General features: G+C 39.5%; 2 protein-coding genes across 3 annotated transcripts in view; one reads left to right on the forward strand and one right to left on the reverse strand.

Moving 5' to 3' along the window:
* The first annotated feature begins 13 nt into the window (after positions 1–13).
* On the forward strand, positions 14–6,299 carry LOC119740992 (solute carrier family 25 member 46-like). The gene is made up of 6 exons (XM_038216537.1): positions 14–233; positions 917–1,017; positions 1,278–1,355; positions 2,124–2,224; positions 3,429–3,543; positions 4,276–6,299. Exons 1-6 carry the CDS (start codon positions 104–106, stop codon positions 4,897–4,899), a joined length of 1,149 nt encoding a protein of 382 aa, XP_038072465.1. The 5' UTR covers positions 14–103; the 3' UTR covers positions 4,900–6,299.
* A 4,994-nt stretch (positions 6,300–11,293) lies between these two features.
* LOC119740991 (sorting nexin-27-like) overlaps positions 11,294–18,834 on the reverse strand; it is a 53,799-nt gene continuing 46,258 nt past the window's right edge. For both annotated transcript variants that reach the window (XM_038216535.1, XM_038216536.1), the window contains 5 exons: positions 17,135–17,230; positions 15,946–16,095; positions 14,746–14,874; positions 13,457–13,669; positions 11,294–12,690 (listed from right to left, as the gene is read on the reverse strand). In XM_038216535.1, the coding sequence (XP_038072463.1) occupies positions 12,613–12,690; positions 13,457–13,669; positions 14,746–14,874; positions 15,946–16,095; positions 17,135–17,230 (666 nt within the window). In that variant the 3' untranslated portion in view covers positions 11,294–12,612. The remainder of the gene's footprint in view (positions 12,691–13,456; positions 13,670–14,745; positions 14,875–15,945; positions 16,096–17,134; positions 17,231–18,834) is intronic.

Raw genomic sequence — 18,834 nt, forward strand, 5'->3', positions numbered from 1 at the left:
ATTGTTGGGCGATTTATTGGGCTACCAATGGTTAAGAGTCTGACAATGATCGGGGTTGGTTTCCTGCCCGTAATTTCGTAAAATGATGAGAAATTAATGTAAAATGGCTCACAGGGACATTCTAGATGGTAAAGGCGAACGTGTTGTGAGGCCCAAGGCTCCAACGTCTGGGCCGCACGAGATGGTGGTGACAGAAATGGAGAATTCAAGTGCCCCAAAACAGGATCAAACGGGTGCGTAAAAAAAGGTTTTGCGTCGCGTTGCGGCATTGATTTTGCCATTGACATTGCAGGGTGCATTGGCCCCGCCCCTATTTTCAAGTCATGATTCGTTGTGCATGTGTAGAATCTTAGCTTGTGAGAAAAATCTTCAGATTCAAATGGTAAATTTACAATATAATATAACTTTAACATAAGTGTATCAATTTAAGTTTCATGTCTGACATGTCTGATGTTCACATATTAATGCTGGGGGGCGGGGCAATTTTCTCCCCTGTAAATTCGGTGGTGGGGGTGGGGGGGGGGGGGAGGGAGGGTCGGGGGAAGGGATGTTGCGATACTGTAGCCTATTTATCCATGACTAACTAAAGTTTTGTGAGTGATAATTTGCAGTAATGTTGAAATTAAGATGGCAGCAATGATTGATATTAAAATGATGTTTTATGATATATCGTCAGACCCCCTAAAACGATGTGGTCCTATTTTGACGCAGTCGCATTCAATTTAAGTTGGACAACGCAAGCGCTTTGCAAGTGTTACCAACACCGTTATGGTGACTCGAGGATACATCATCATGATCATACAGTCTAACTGTTCCTTGCTCTATGATAGTTGAAGGCCGCCTAAAACATGATTTATTTTACATTCAACTTCTAAAGTGTTTTAAATTCACTTTACTTTATTTTCTATTTTAATAGAAATCTTGCAAAGATTTGCAGGCCTGGGTCTGGGCATCGCCACCTTACTCACCGAGAACGTCTTGTCGCATCCCTTCATTGTCTTCAGACGACAGTGTCAAGTACGTTCCCTTGCCTCTTCTCCTTTAACTCTTTGAGAAGTCTAGAAGTTGATTTCCAGGAATTACTTGCACATTGTTCAACAAGTAAAGCAATATTTCGTCACTGTTCCTATGTGTCTAGTGCAGATGCATATGCACTGCATACCTGTCACTCAATGCAAGCTGTTTTCCAGACTTGAACTTGAGACAAATCAAAATCACACAGTAAATCAAACTACATTTTGTATTACATGTAAAGTCAAGTATTTTTCTTATTACAGGTAAACCATCATGCTTATCGATATCACCTTCAGCCCTTCTCTGTGGTGCAGGTCATCGTAAACCTCCAAAGACATCAGGTATGCATTGTTACTTTTGGTGAGAATGCCATCCAGTGTCTGTTTGTTTTGTTGCAAGAATGTCATTGGCCCAAGTGTGTTAAACCTGGGGAAGTTGTAGTTAAGTCTGTCACAAACCAATCTAGCCCATCAGGCTGGGGTTTATCTCTGGTTTCAGTGGCATAAAACAACTGAGAATACTTCTATTCCCCCAGGATGGGATGCCAGTCCATTGCAGGTTACTCCCCAGCTAATGCCAGTACTGGTACCCACTCATACTTCAAGCATGCAACTGGGAATTTAGAAAAAAACCAGGAAACTTCAAACCACACAAGACTTTGTACAGTCTTTTTCAATTTGTAATGGCATTCATGAGAAGTACAAAACGAGGAAATCAGCGGATCCAAGGAAAAGTTGCACGCCTGATACTCGTGGGTGAGAGAGGCAAACTGGGTGAAGTGGCTTGCCCAAGGACACAACATATGATTATGAGTCATGAACCCTAACCACTGGGCCCATGGGGAAGTAATGACAGGGTGAACGTACAGGGTGTCGGACATTGGATATTTTCTGCCCATGTACCATATTTTTGTGAACAAACAAAATATGTGGTCAGCAATATTTTGCACTGTATGTGCATTCTTTGTTAAGAATATTGCAGTCTTGACATGATAGCTCAAAATATATCGTGCTTGTTGATTTTGTCCAAGCAGTTTTTGTGTCTGATTTCACCCACAAATGAAAAACAATTAATGAAGATCTTGCAACTCTGTTTTTATTCTTCTACAGGGTATAGCTACCATGTGGAAGGGGCTTGGAAGTGCCTTTGTAGTCCAGGGTATCGGTCTGGGCAGTGAGACTGTCATCAGTGAGCTCACACCCTTGGCAAAGTACAGTGTCTATTCCTTATGAGGCTGTGACCGATAGTTGTGGCTGCGGCTGCAAATAACACATGCGCCTATGGAAGCCACTGGCTTGTGGCTACAGCCAATTCCCATAGACGTGTGTGTTACTCCCAGCCGCAGCCAGTTGATTCGGACACAGCCTAAGACCGTGTCCGACTGACTTGGCTCATTCAGCAGTAACACACAGGTCAATGGGATGTGGCTTTGACCATTTCCATAGACGCGTGTGTAATGTGTAAGCCGTTGCCAAGTAATTCGGATCCGGCCTTATACTAACTCATATTTTTCAAAGAATCTTAACTCTGCCATTGGAAAGAACAAGGAGTATACATGTAGATGAATTTTCAATTAGCTACCAAGACGAGATTGTCAGTAGTAAGCCATTGCATGACACTGGGGACCTTTTCTTTTAGAATTTTTACCACAAGAGAGAGCACTCAGGCCTTTGTTTTCAGTGCTAATATTAAATTTGTCTTTTGAATAGAAAACAATGTTGAATCCAAAAGCACCTGCACAACAATTTATTACGTTGTATTTATTCCCTGAAGAATTAATAAAACCGTACAGTGCAGGGGTGATTTCAGGCGGTACAGAGAGTAATAGGCAGGGCGGTACAGGGACTCGTGTGTTAAATAATGAAAGGTTTGCGGAAACACCATGTGCGAATAATTTCTCAACTAAGAGAATGGTTCTGAAAAGAACCAGAGGTATAAACTCTGAGTTTATACCTCTGGTTCTTTTCAGAACCATTCTCTTAGTTGAGAAATTATTCGCACATGGTGTTTCCGCAAACCTTTCATTATTTAGTATCTCCACCATGCAAAGCCTCAAATCTTACTTACTTGACTTGTGTGTTAATATCTACAGAGCCAACAGTTTAAAAGCCTGTTAGTATGATGTTATGATACCGACTATTCGGTACCACCTTCAAATCCTTGAAATTACTGATAGATCATCTACTGCCTCCCAAAAAGAAGAAAAAAAACCCATGTTTTTAAGTCTAGAACTAAGTGTGGCATATTGTATGCTTTTTTTTTTTACTGCTTTACTATGGAAAAAGTCAAAATGATGTGTTAAAGAACATAATGGCCGTTCCCCAATCTGTTCCAATGTTAACACTGTGCCATAATTCACTGTAATGCTGATTTGATTCTGATTGTTTGTATTATGTTTTAATTATGATTTGCAGGGAAATCCATGTTTACAGTACCATCAAGCAGCTGTGTGGGCATCTAGCTTTGAAAGCCATCGGTGCTGCCATCACCATGCCGTTTGTCTCAGCTAGTCTGGTAGAGGTTGTACAGGTAAAAGAGTGACGATAAAATGTTTTAATATTAACATACAGAGGTCCATAAATATTAACACACAAAGGTTCCCTCACAGATTGATGTATTGCCTTGTATCTTTGGCTGCAAATAAGACTCTTGATTAAACTAACCCTGCTGTAGCCTTCAAAATTATTCTGGAATATATTTGGCAGGATTTAGTGTTCTAGAGCTCAGTTGCTACTGTTTTACATTGGGACCTTGAAAGGTTCACTTCAAAAAATGTGTCACTGGTTTCCTGCACAATGGAACATTTTTGTTTTAAATTGAGGATGGTTCCTGGCCAGCAACACCAATGGAACAAGGGTAGAGTTGTGAAATAAATGCCTTAACTTTTCCATAGATTTCCAAATATCATTCCTTTTTATTGATTGAGCTATTAATCTCAGGCATGAATAATATGGTGCTTTGCGACCACTTGTTAGAGTTCCGTGGGAGGAATACTGTACATTGCGTGCACACGCTCGTTTGTACATGTTTGATGTAAAGAACGCATGATTGATTCTATTCTGAATGTGAACTCACTCGTTTCATCTTTGCATGAGTGCCAAGATTACAGTGGTAATGTACTCAGGTCTTTCCTAACACTTTCTTTGTAATAGAGTGAGGGGTACAATCACGAACACTTGGCTAAGTCACAGAGTTTGGTCCTTCAAGTTATCGTAAGACCTTTTGCCAATATTAATGCAACAATTGTGTTTGTTCTTGCAGAGTGACATCGCCAGCGAGCGGCCAGGGGTCTTTGACTGCATCAAGGAAGGCCTGTACCGTCTGCTGGGCTGGGGCATCCCTCAGACAGCCAACCTGCTGCCCATGTACAGCCTACTACTCCCCACGGTGCTTCATTCCCTACTCAAGTACATCCTATCCTCTGTTGTACAGTTTGTCCTGCTGCAGATCATGAGGCGCATCCGTGAGAGCCGTGATAGCAGCACGGATGGACACTCCGAAACCCTACCTGCTCCAAAAAGCGTCATGGAGGAATACTTTCCCCAACTCCTTGCCGCGTTCGCCGGTAACTTTGTCACCGATGCATTGCTGTATCCGCTCGAGACCGTAACCCTGAGATTGCATCTCCAGGGTACCAGGACGATAATCGACAACACGGACCATGGCTACGGGGTGATCCCGATAAGCACGCGCTACGGGGGATTCTTTGAATGTTGGGCGACCATCGTGGCCGACGAGGGGACGGCGGGACTGTACAAAGGGTTTGGCGCCCTCTTACTGCAGTACGCGCTCCACGCCGCAATTTTGAAAGTCATACAAGTGATCTTCACGAAGCTGGCTGAGGATTTCAGTATCGGAGTGAAGAAAGAGTCTGCATCGCAATAACACACTGTGCACGTAGGCATCAATTGTTCCGCTTGAGATGAATTTTTAGTAAAGTTAGAAGGTTCATACATTGCAGAGAAAATATTTCAATAAAAACCAGTGGAAATTGATGTACATGTACAAGTAATTTCCAGTAAATCTGAAGTTGAATTCGCTCGGTCTTCATTGGAACATGAGCATTTGGACCCTTGAAGATACATATGTTAATATTATGAGCAACTCTCAAACATAAGGGTTCTTGATAGTTAGCAACTACGTAATACACTGCATCTGTTTTTGGTTTGTTTTATGCCTATCATCCTTTGTATTTCCATTTCAATATTTCCCGAGGACCAATCGACTATTAAGGATTTAGTCATAAGCCACACCCACCTTTGGTTTGTGTACATTTCTCCCATTACTATCGTAGTCACCTGACCAAAAGTCTTCATCTAATTGGTCAATGCACACTTTTTGATTGACAGGCAGGAATGACCCATATGTCTATTCTATCATTTTATTAGTCAAAAACTATCGCATGCCAAGTTTGTAATTAGTATCTGTGATTTAACAATTGTTGACTGCTGTGATGTGGGATATGACATTTTTAACACCTGAGGGGCGCATAGAACCCGAGGTGAAGCCTAGGGTGCTATGTACCCCGAGGGAATATAAACGGCATATCCCACATCACAGCAGTCAACAATTGTTTTGTTATATCGTGCCAATAACTCAAAAAGATACATGGTTGTAAACTCTGTGAGAAATAAACTAAATCTCTGCGATGTAACCTTTGATAACTGAAGGTTTTGATGTCCTGCCGGACATCAGACTGAGCGTTTGACGTTGCAGTTCTAATTGCGCAAAGATATTAGCGCGCCGGCAGGTTCCATTGTGGGCAATGAAAGCAGTGCGATATCACCCTCAGTGTGTGACATGCCTTTTTATTGTCCAGACACTTGGCCATCCTTAACCAATGAAATTACAGTATCGAAGCACACGATATAACAATTTTGTTTGATGCATTTTCCACTGGAAGAAAAAAAATAACGTATTTTATGTTGTCTGTCATGCTTTTAGTTCTGAATTTTATTTCAAATGTTTAGGTGCAGCCGCAAAGTGCAAAATGCCAATTTCAGAGTCACACCAATAAAATGTCTATTTTCAGTGATTTTATTCGTTGAACATCCAATATATTGAATGTCCAATATTGAATATGTTATATTAGTGCTTTAAACTTCATTTTATGGATTGATTTAATTGTTGACTTGCAATTTTGCTTGCATTTCTTTACACATACTTCCATTTTCCCATCAGAATTTTGGAATCATGTTGTCCAACATTCACAATGTGTTTGAACTTGCCCTTCGTTGTAACTATATACCAATGACGAATAAATTTCAAGAATATGTAATAATGAACGTGGCTTTGTGATTTTTTTGAAAGAGCATTCAATTTAACGTGTTCTTAAAAGAATTATCCGTGCTATTTTGCTAAAATATTTTTTAACCCCAGCAATGCAAAAGGTATTCTCTGTTGAATGTGATATTGACTGGGGGAAAAAACCGGCCCACGCTTGGTAAATGGAATAATAACTGTGCAAATTTAAAATTATTTGCAGCCCAACATTGATTCAGTTCTCGCTTGGCAGACTGGTTCCTGCTACCCTAAAGCAGTCTATTCGCAGTACAGGGTAAATCTGTGCGCAAAGCAAAAAAAAAAAAAATGTTTGGAAGGTTGCAGATATTGTTGTTTTGGTTAAAACACAAGTCAAAATTTAATATGCGGTTCAATTGAATACATTGAAGAGTACCGACGTTACTTATTTCGTATACCAATATTTTGGTAAAGTCAACCCGGTTTGCATGTAGGGGCATTGTACGGAAGTGACCCAATGATGTTTTTACAATATCTTTTGCATCATACTTGCATTTTGGCCACAGAATTTAATGTGATGAACATAAACTTGGCAGTAGTATTGCAAAACAAACTGATCATCTTTGTGCACACATTAGTAACCAGGCTGAATACTGGTTCATTTTATCAAGATTTTATTACAATGAATAGTGTCTGACTTTACTACATGTACTTACATTACCAGATTTGTTGGTCATTTGAAGCCAGGGGATGGGGGGGGGGGGGGGGGAGTCTGCTCAGACAGAAGTAGTTGATGTCAAAGTGGGGCTGTCAAATCTCAAAGTTAAAAGACAATGCAAAGTTACTTCCAACACCAAATCAACACAAATGTCAATGTAAAAGTTAATCGTTTCTTTTATTAATATACGATTCTGATTTTTATTTATACATTATAAGAGGCTGCGTAAGTATACAACAAAATTACACCTTATGCCTGCAGATGTCTAGAAAAGTAAACATACAATAGTTAATATACCTCTCGGTGTTTGATGAAGACCTTCAAACAAATGGACCATTTTTTATGTTAACGCAAAGCCCCCCCCCCCCCCCCCCCCCCCCGGACTTGTGAACGGATTTGTGAGAGACTTGGGAATTGCAGTGCTTGTGGTGGAGTTTGACCAAGCAACTGTGGTCACATGATCACAAATTGAGATCCAACTGGTCAATTGGGGCCATTACTTGTTTTCTTCAATTACTTGTTTTCTTTGTTATGTCATGAATATTCAAGATATGGTAATGATATGCTGGCACTGTAATGTGTTCAATACTCCACTGCCCTTTTTTTTTTTTAAATGAGACTAGCAATTTTCTCCCATCGTTGGCAGTTTTGTACATACAGAAGCAGAGTTATGCTTGGTTGCTTGTACTGAGGAGTTAGGCGTGAAAATATGCCCCCAATAAAAAATAATAATACTCAAATGATGCAGTGAACCACAGGTTTTTTTTAGTCACTTACCCACATACATTGCCAGCCTTCCCGCAAGTAAAAAATCCTATCACATCTCACATCTCACTTAAGTCTATCCAAAGAATTCTATGCAAACATAGTTAACATGAAGAATTGTCTTTATCTCGTACAATCCCACATTGGCTTAACTACGGGTGGGGCATGGCACGGCATGACATGTACCCCCCCCCTCCCACCAGCAAATGTCTATGCCCCACCCCCACCCCTTGAAATCTTGAACAGGAAAATAACTACTGCAATCACATCTCTTGTAAAAAGAAAGAACACACATTTTGAGAAGTGGTTGTGGACCGACAAGTTAACGTCTGTATAGACTTGATGAAAAGTCACTAGACAGTCATGTTTTGTCCGTCGGCACATTAACATCTACTAGCACGGCGCAATGTATAATGTTTATTATATATTGGGTTCAAGATGGAGTCGAAGTAACTCCATATCAGGATCGAGGATGCACGAACCATCCCCCATGTAAGTGCCATACCGCAGTCTACATGTATTTTGCCTATGACGGTATGTGTGTATCCGTCCATATTGCAGTGCGGTGCACGAACAAAACCGGCAACTAATTCCTGACTTGGATTTCAAGTCTGACATAAAGTTGACGGTATAGTAGTAAAGAAATGAATATGAGCCACAACTATTCCCATTTTTACATGTACAAGAAGGCTTGGAATCCAGTGAGCTTTTTGAAAGCATCAACTACAGTCCCTACAAACTATTTTCAGTAATGGGAAACAATACAATTGTACATGTAAACAAGGTCATTCAAGAAATTTCTATCATTCCAACACCGACAACTTTCAAGACTAACTTCTGGCCAAATAATTACAAGTGTTTGTCCTCTTCCCAGACAACAAGTATATGTTCTGCAGCAGTGTTGTCTGGTTATCTAGATTGCGGTCACAATACGTACCATAAACATGCTAATACTGTGGTGTTTTAGAGAAACGAATAGCAACATTAGAAACCATGGGACACTGGAAGTCAGTCTTTCAAAATGTATCTGACCCACAAGGAAAAAGTTATACAGTTTGAGATTTCAACAGAAACAAATAACAAAAGTATGGATATTAAGGTCAACTATCGGTTCCCCATAATTCCTGTTCTGCCTGTGTCTACCATACATGTAAATAACACGTCACTTCACTAAATTTCTACAATGAGAGAAAGCCAATATGTCCAACACAAAAAGTTATATACATCTCATATTTTTTGCATTTTTTTCCCGTCCTTTTTTTTGGTTTGATTTAGAAAAGATATTAGCATAAATCTACAAAACGAAAACAATTTTCCTGGATGCAATTTTTGTGTGAATATATCTATGTTTATATATATATATACACACACATATATATTTTGTATGTTTCACATATCTACTGCTAAGGCAAAAGTCTGAAGATTATCAACAGTGATGAATATGTATATGCTTTATGAATATGTAAAATTTGAAATCGTCCAATCTACAGCCCCCAATTCACCCCCCTTGAATATTTAATGATTATGTTTGGATGCAACAACATTCAAAACTGAATTGGTTTTTTTGTGTGTACTTTGTCACATGTCATTTAATCTGACCATATGTCGATTTGACCGAAACTATTACAAATTTAATCAATAAAAAGAGAAAAAAATTAAGAATCCGCTGACATTGTATATACAAATTAACACTTTTTATAGTAAACTGTGTATGTTTGTTTTTAATTTTAACAAATAAACACAATCTTGTAAAGGTCTGACTATTACAGTGGTACTGATATTTGAACGAGATAAGTTGAAGGTCCAAAAACTAGGAGATTATTTTAAAGACACTTTCACAATACTCAATGCCCAATTAAATCAATTTCCTGAACAAAAACAAAAAAACAAAAAAACTACTACTATGCACAATTTCAGAATAAAGTAGAAGTTGAATTTACTCAAAATAAAACAGGACATTTCTTAGGACAAGCACTTGCTACATTTGATTTCTACTTTTTAGTCATTGTGTGCTGACTATCATTCAGTAGCATACTCTTTGTATGGGTTTTTTTTTTTTTTTAAACAACGACTAAATCGTAATTAAAACGCTGGTTTTATGACGCCTCAAATGCCGCCAGTGCCCCCCCCCCCCACCACTGGATACGCCACTGCTATCATTGATTAATCAATCAAGACATTTTGTCTCGACTGACAAATGTGTATCACTGACAGACCCAACTTATGTTTTACTTTTTTTTATTAAAGCTTTTCATATTTAAACAACGACTAAATCGTAATTAAAACGCTGGTTTTATGACGCCTCAAATGCCGCCAGTGCCCCCCCCCCCACCACTGGATACGCCACTGCTATCATTGATTAATCAATCAAGACATTTTGTCTCGACTGACAAATGTGTATCACTGACAGACCCAACTTATGTTTTACTTTTTTTTATTAAAGGTTTTCATATTAAAAACTAATACTATAAGACTCAGAAGTTGTGCCATTACTTCTATTTGAATCCCTTTTAAGTTTATTCACAGAAGTGGTGAAATAACTAACTACAATGATGTCTATGGTTAATACGCTTTTTTAACCTATACAATGTTTCACTAAAGCACAGTTGATAGAGAGAGCAGCTTTTTGATTGGACAAGATGTCAGCATGACTCATCAATATTCATAACTTATGCTGATTTATGTAAATCAAGGTAATCAAGGCAAGCAAAATTTAATCCCAAAATCCATGGCGAATGATGACAGACCAAAAAGTATTCGTTTTCACTTAAAGACACATAGGATCATTTGCTTTTTGTTTGTTTCCCATAATAACACCACTCAACATCCAATGACGAATTTTCAAAAGCTAATCTGTTGAAGTTTCAGCTCAGTGGATATTACACATTTTGAGAAAACAGTGAAAAACCACGCACAACCTTTTGATCACGCAACAAGATTTCGTCAATAGAATTCTTCATTCCAAAAATCAGTCAACCGACTGATCGTTGGAAATCACCTACACTGCTTGATTTTTAATCTAAATAACAGCAAGCTTGACAAAATAATATCATGGGGTGTTTAGTAGGTTACTATTGGGATAAATGCAAATGTCCTATATGCCTTTATTCAAAGTAATTGTATAAGTCTCGCGCAAATAACGTCACTTCCTGCAGATTGCCACGTGCATCAGCATTTTGGGCGTCAAATGTGCGTGACGTGCATTGGCTGCGCCGTATTTCGAAGAAACTTCTAACAACACGTGCGCGTGTTTAGAACATTTTGCACACGCACCTGCTGGCATTGAAGACGCAGCTGTAATTCTCCTGTGAAGATGGCGTCCTATGAGAGAGATGTATAGGACTACTAGATTGCCAACACACATATATCTTTCTATGTTGCCCAATGGTGAAAATAGGAAAAACAAGCAATGTCTAAACTTGCAAAAGGTTAGTGAACCACAACCGAAAATCTAGAGGTCATTTCCAACTTTCAAACCATTTGTTTCCTTTTCCAATGTTTATATTACATCATACAGCCCAAAAAAATTGTGAATGTTTAAATTATTCAAATTAATTTTTTTTTTTTTTAAATCAAACTGCCCTCCCTCAAAGGTGCCAAGATTACACAGAGAACTAAAAAAAATGCAGCAAAAGATATATAGTGACATACAACCTAAAAATGGGACTTTATTACATGTATTATGCGGTCATAAAAAGCACCAATACTGAAAGCTTTCTGGATTTTTGTATTCTCAATTTCAAAGAAGTTTTGACTTTTTAATTGGACACATTATAATGCAAGTAGCTAATCCGGTTAGCAAATGCTTGGACACACAAGCCTTTAGACTGGATACCAGCACACTAACATTCAGAAACAACAAGTATTATTGCATCTCACCCACAGATTCTGTATCTTGATTGGTCGAGAGCGAGTCACATGGCATTCGGTACTTTTACTAGCTGTGCACAGCCATAAAGATTATATAATGGCTGCCTCGATCTGAAAAAGTACTATATGCATAGAAACCAACATAGCAACCAGGGGTCTTTATGCAAACGGGTTCCCACGCACTACAGAATCGGGTTCAAACATTTCATGGTAAGTTTGGAAAAGTGCAAGTTAATTTTCAACTAATTTCAAATTGAAACAGAAGTACATTGTAATTGGATTTTGGTTAATCTAATCAGTTATCTCTTAAAAGCAAGCAGAATCTATGGGTGAGATGCTATACAACAAATATTGACTGCTTTAACTCATGGTGTAGCCTCCGGTCTCTTGATGATCCATTCGGCGTTCCATTGCTCTCAGCTATGCCTCAGGAAAGCAGATCGCTCCGTGGATCACCATGGAAGGCTAGTTTTACCACACTACTCCAAGTACTCAATAGTTGTATACTATACACTGACAAAGAATGTTGGGTTGACTTGCTCAAGCTTGGATATAAATGTAACATGTAACTTTCTTCTGATAATCTACATATGTATTGGTTGAAGACATTTTTGAAGTAACAATTACAAAAAATAATTAGGGTGCATATTTTCTCCTCTGTTCTGACACTTTTCCTCATTTTGGTTTTCAAATTTCTTCAGAATGTAGTAACTTCTCTAATTGTTAATAACTTTCTTTTTGTACTGCATCAGGTTGCATGTTAACCTTCTTTGCCATAAGCAATAAGATATATTACAATATAATTCTGCAAAACAATGTACAATATGTTAACTATGTATCATCAATATTCATCAATATGTAAATATGTACTCATCAATATTCAAGTCAAGTCCATTCCAAACGATCAAGGCAATGCGATTGTTTTGGTACGTCGTCGGTCAATCTTCAATCAAGGCTCGGGTGAAGGTCATTTCCTCCAAGGTCGTTACTCAAAAGGTCGTTCCTCAAAGGTCGTCCTCATTAAGTGTGTCAAAGATTTTACCTGACTGTGGCTCCATCCTGGCCCTTCCATTGGTCGAGTCCTGACCAGAAAAAAAAAGCAAATAATTATTACATTTTTGACCCCAAAAAAAGCATTTGTAAACCTACTCACACAAAGGGGTGTTAAATAATAATAATACTGGAGTCTTATATAGCGCACGTATCTACCAACAATTACGTACTCAAGGCGTTGGTAATAATGTCTATTTTATAAATACAGGGAATTGAAGTTTACGAGAAATGTGAGACCCATTATGTAGCACCTTTTCTTTTATAAAGGGTATGCAAGGTGCTGCGGCGCATATTGCAGCCACTGCCAGAAACACTGGGGCAAACCCCTTCTCTTAGCGATAAGTGTTACAGGGTTCTTTAACGTGTATTACACAACACACGGGACCTACGGCTTTACGTCCCGTCCGAAGGACGAAGTGTTGCTAGGGGGTTTGGGTTGTGTGTGACCAACAATAACAAACGAAAACGAAAAAGTAATTAGGTGTCAGATGTCCATGACCCCCCCCCCCCCCACAAAAAAACACCACTTTTTAAAACCATGACGGTGAGTTCATTTTCAACAAAAGATTCTAGCAAACACCACTACACAACATGTACTGATGTGAATCATTAGTCAATTTACCGCCCCAAACCACCCTACCTAGTATTCCCTACACAGTATACGCACCCAGTGCGTCCTGTGTGGCTCTAGAACGTGGTAAAAAAGCAACCTCTCTAGCTTGTGTACGGAGTGTTCAGGGGGGCACTACCGACTCTATTCCAAATTGGCCTCAGGGTTTGTGCTGAAGATCTTACCTTGGTCTTCTGTGATGCTAAGGCCTGGGCTCTCTCTTCCTCTTCCTCATCCTCCTCTTCATCTTCTTCATCATCATCATCATCTTCCTCTTCCTCGTCTTCTTCTTCGTCTTCGTCCTCTTGCTCGGCGTGGTCCTGTTTGTGGTTGGCGTTGTCTTGGGTCCATTTGAGCTCCTTCAGGATGCGTTCTACGCACTCCTGCATGAAGTCAAACTGTCGTCGAAGGTGGGGTGAAAACCAGATAGCATTAACATACATGCAGTGAATGTTGTTAAAGTACTGAAAGAATTTAACAGCATGGTCATACGGGGATACGGACGACTAGACGGATGAGACATGAGGGGTGATGGCATTGCGTTCCTTTTATCCCTTTTTCTAAAGATTTCACATCAGGGGAGATGGTTTTTTTTACAGATTTCACAAGTGGGGTGGTGTCCCTGAAAGGAAATCAGCCCACATGTGGGGTATGGTCAGAACGGACATATTGAGATACGGTCGTACAGAATTTAGGACTGGTACGTGTCCCCTAAAACTTTGTTTAGGCGACACAATAACAAAATTGCATGACTTTTCCAAGACTTTTCCTGACAGCTTTAAAGGGAATATACAATGTACATCATTTGCTTTTGCTGTAATTTTCAGATATGGATGGAATTGGGGGGTTGGAAATATATAGCGAATATAGTTACACTTACTTTTTTGAGGTTTTGGGTTCGAAAATGCTATAAAAACCAAGAAAAACAATCATTTTCCTGTAGTCTGGTTCCCTGACTCCATATAAGAAGAAACAGAGCAGTTTACATACATTGGGGAATTGTAAGGTCAGGGAACCAGTCTAGCTGGCTCGTACCCGTTCATAGGTTTGTAATCGATTGCAAACAAGTGCGATGGTCAATTGGGGCCAGTATTTGAAAAAAAGCCAGTTTTTTTCCAACGCTGATCGGCCGATCAGCGTTGGAAATTGATACAAAAATACCACTTTTCTTGAAAATGACAGTATACCAGGTGCCATGATTTTACAGGATGCTTTACACTGTCATTCACTAACAGTCCAGCAAGGTATTTCAAAATGATTTGGTAGTTTTATTTTTTGATGTTTGCAAATGTTGTATTTTCCCTTTAAATTCCAGGATTTCCCCCGACTGTGGGAGCCTGACACACATAAACAAAGTATGACGTCATTATCGACTCCAATTCCGACATCTTGTAACACACGAGTGCGTCTCTCTGTGGGGCATGGGTTCGAATCCTGCACAAGTCTCGGATCACTACAGAGTCATGAAACTCACATGTTTGGTGTGGATCTTGACCCATCGGGGTCTCTTGCCCTCCTTGGCATATTCAAAGCCGAATGTCATGCCTTCCTCGTCCGTTTCATACTGCTGGATCTCACCCCACTGGAAGCTGGGAACTTGCTCCTGAGGTCCGAGGGAAATAACGACAAAATAAGACATTTGAAATTTTTGCAGACTGGCTACATCTAAACTGAGAAACTGTAAGAAATAACAGAAATAATGTTATATATGAGACAAACGTTTTTTTTTAAATTAACTTTTTTTTTCTTTTCTAAATTTGAATAGTTACGGTATTATCAAATAAAACAAGCTTGAAATGATCTTGGAAGCTGCGGCTTAACTGTAGACCTGCTGTAGCCTATAAGTCATGAGGTAAAAGTCTGTTTTTATAATGTACAACTACTCACGTGGTCGTGACTGTCAATCAAAAAGGATTCCCATTATTTTGTTGAACGTCAGTTGGTGCCTGGAGCGTTTTATAGCATGTGGAACACCCAATTTGTGTGCAGTACAGTGCTAGCCCCAATGCGATATGAGTGACCGCGTGACCCAATTTTCCACAAATGCAATAAATTGGTAGCTGGTCGGTGGAGACCTGAAGCACGTGTTGTAGCGATGGCCTAAGGGACAAGGTGATTGATTGCCAAATAGGGCATTTGGTGACGTTTGTTACTAACTAACGGAGAGACATGATCATTTCTTGAGCTGCTTTCCGCAGCTAAAAACAGTGGTTGCACCCCCCTCCTCCCGAGAAAAATATGAAAGACCTGTTAAATAAATGCAATGCTATTGTCACATGACTCTGCATCATATTTATTCCCTTGCATGATATTCCTTGTTTAATGCAAATGCTCATTTCAACCAAGATGCTGCTGTGATCAACGATGGGGCCAATCACGACGACTAGGTTAGGGACTGTGACTCTAACACTGATGGCCAGGGGTTCACATCCAGCTGCTGGCCATTTGTAGAGTCCTTGGGCAAGCCGCTTCACCCAACTTGTCTCTCTCAACTTGCCTCTCCTCGTCCGATACGCACCAGCAGCAGCTGGGGAATAATCTAAGATTGAGAGTAGTTTCTCTTGGGGAATATAGGCATCACCAGTCAAGTGCTGCAAAGGAGACCGGAAATTAAAAACAAACAAACTTGAGTTGATGAGGCACACTGGCTGGAGACCGACTTCAGTTTTCTTACCTCCAATGTTCCGTCCTCTTTGCACGCCTGGAGCTTGAACAAACGGAAGCCGAGGATGGGAATGACGTGGCCGGCCTTTCTGGCATCGCAGGGACAATGGGGAAATGCGATCTCACCGTAGCCTTCTAGGCCTCGAGCTACTTTTAAGTACTGCACGACAAAGGGGAATATTGGCCATTATTCGTTGGCTTCACATGTAACATGGACAGCCATAACCAATAGTTGTTGCTGTCAAATTGGAAGACTTCAGTTTGTGAGTTTGAAAAGATTTTAAAAACTGACATTTCAAGGTTGATGTGAAGTGTCAGTTTTAATTTCAGAAAACCAGATACTCTTTCATTTGAAGTTTACATTTGAAATGTTATTGATGTAAATTGTACATATAAAAAAATGTCCATTTTCTGAAATGAGTTTTTAAACTTTTTGATGCCGATTGTACATATACATTTTTTTTCCATTTTCTGAAGTGACTTTTTAAACTCGGTGAAAGAAAGTCATTTTCAAACCTGACAATTCCTTTGAGGAATGCTCTGAATACACAGTGTGAAATAAATTTAAGGGGTCTATTAATCTGTAATCGTTTTCAAAAAAAAAAAAATTAAATCAGAAAAATCTCATTACATCAGGGGTGTGAGTGACCACTGATAAAAATAGCTGAAAACAGCTGAAAAAGGTGTAAAAAAGCTGAACTTTGGAAATCTCCTCTACTTTTGTGCACAGCAAGTGAGGGAAAAAAAGCTGAAATCCAAAACAAAAAAAGCTGAAATCAGCTTTAAAGCTGAGATTTCACACCCCTGTTACATGATCAGGCTACAATTTCGGCTAAAATTTAATTGAATAAACCATTTATAAGATCAAAAAGCTACAACAGTGAGATGAGATCAATAATATTAGCCAAGAATAGCTGACGGGAAGAGAAATGAAATATAAAAGACTTACTTTGAAAAAAAATGCAAAATATATAATCCATTGTTAATATTAAATATACAAAGACATTTCAAAAGACGCTTCAAAATAAACATATAATAAGGCAAACAAAAATGTCATCCACACTACACAGAGAGCTTAACAGCTAAAATAGCAGATTGGGCATTGACAGATTGACTAACAAAATAACTGCAGAATTCAAGAAAAGAAAAATAAATCTCCAGTCCCCAGAGACCGAGGAAGGATGATTCCCAAGGCTCACCTGTAGTTTGCTGGATTTCTCCTGATGCGCTTTGAGTTCATACAAGGAGGAACTGTCACCGGGCTTGATGAAGCCTTTACTGATGTCATCAATCGCCTGCAGGGAGAAAAAAATCAGACAAGTGACGGATGGATTTGAGGATTAAAGGGAATGTACAACATTGGTTTTTGCTGCAATTTTCAGAAATAAAATGCATTTGGAGGATTTATATGTTTTAGCAAATAATTGTTAAACTGACTTGTTTCACGTTTTGGGTTCGTAGATGCTGGAAAAACCAAGAAAGTTTGGTTTGGTAGTTTGGTTCCCTGACCCCACTTAAGATGAAATGGAGCAATTTATAGACTTTGGGGAATTGTACGGTCAGAGTATCAATTTAGCTGGCTTGTACCCGTTCACAGGTGAGTAATCAATTGCAAAGAAAATGTGGAAAAACTAAATATAAGAAATATGGAGCAGTTTTTGAAAATAGCCAGTTTTCTCCAGCGCTGGTCGGCCGACCAGCATTGGAAAAATACAATTTTCTTGAAAATGTCAGCACACCAGGAGCCACAATTTTACAGGATGCCATTCCCTAACAATCCAGTCAGGTATTTCGTGATAATTGGGATCATTTCGTTTTTTGATGATTGCAAATGTTGTATCTTCCCTTTAAGTCTCCACGGCCTATCTGAGCTGACAGACTTATTGTGCACAGACGGCCTTGGGCACTGTCGTCAATTGACAGCATTGCCCACGAGGTGCACACAGTAACAGCTCATGTTTTGGTGGTTTTTTGTTAACTATTCCCTGGTATCCCCCCACAGGGATCCAACATGGATGTAAACATATATCTGTCCCTTTAGGCACATTTATAACTGTAACCTCTTTGAATGTATGTCGAGAGAAACAGATGGCTATACAGAGCACATGCAGATGAACCAGGGGCCGTATTGTACACACACCATCGTCCTCTGGGCAATGACAATCTATTGAAAACATCTAGGAATTGTGCTAACGAATTGCGTGACTTAGTAGCACCGTTATCATTTTCCTGGTACCCTGCCCACAGAGAACCAACACGCATGTGTACATACATACCTGTCCATTTAGGCGCATTTGCGATATTTAATAACCCTATGCATACGGTGTGTTTTCAGAAAACAAGAGCTCTACAGGCTGTCTGTGAACCACCGGCCATGATGTAAACAACAAAGACCTTCGGGCACCGACAGTCCATTGAAAGCACTGCCCACGCAGTACGTAACTTAAAGATATAGTCCATCATTTGTAATTTGTGCATTTTGTTCATCTGAAGCAACAAAAGTGCTCAAAATCTAAAGAAGGGTACTAAACAACTAACCTGATGAAGTTTCAGCTCGGCTTCAGCTGTATATTCCGAGAAAAACAGCATTCTAGGATCTCAATTTCAAATCAAAAGTTGCTGAATCATGTTTTGAATTGCGCCTGAATTCAGCGTCCGAGGCACGTTCTCGCTGAGCCGATTGCAGCGATGTCGCGCACTGATCCGACCAATTACAGCAACCGGGGGTGCGTGTGCGTCGTGCCAATGCTTGCGCGCGCTTTGCCGAATAACAAAACGAACTACTAATTTAAATTTTAAATTTAAACGGTGCGCCTTAAGAAGCACCGTTGGAAAGGCCTTCTTTCGTTGATTACTCCAAAATGACAGCTTGCCAGAAAGAACAATTTCACAGGGAGTT

The sequence above is a fragment of the Patiria miniata genome, unplaced genomic scaffold (assembly GCF_015706575.1).
Source record: "Patiria miniata isolate m_02_andy unplaced genomic scaffold, ASM1570657v1 HiC_scaffold_5, whole genome shotgun sequence".
NCBI classification, from domain to species: domain Eukaryota; kingdom Metazoa; phylum Echinodermata; class Asteroidea; order Valvatida; family Asterinidae; genus Patiria; species Patiria miniata.

Bases quoted from the DNA above. Each gene is read 5' to 3' on its own strand.
- LOC119740992 (XM_038216537.1), top strand. From the start codon at position 104: ATGGCTCACAGGGACATTCTAGATGGTAAAGGCGAACGTGTTGTGAGG. The intron at 2,225-3,428 runs GTACAGTGTCTA...TATGATTTGCAG, and splicing joins GAGCTCACACCCTTGGCAAA to GGAAATCCATGTTTACAGTA. The intron at 3,544-4,275 runs GTAAAAGAGTGA...TTGTTCTTGCAG, and splicing joins GTCTGGTAGAGGTTGTACAG to AGTGACATCGCCAGCGAGCG.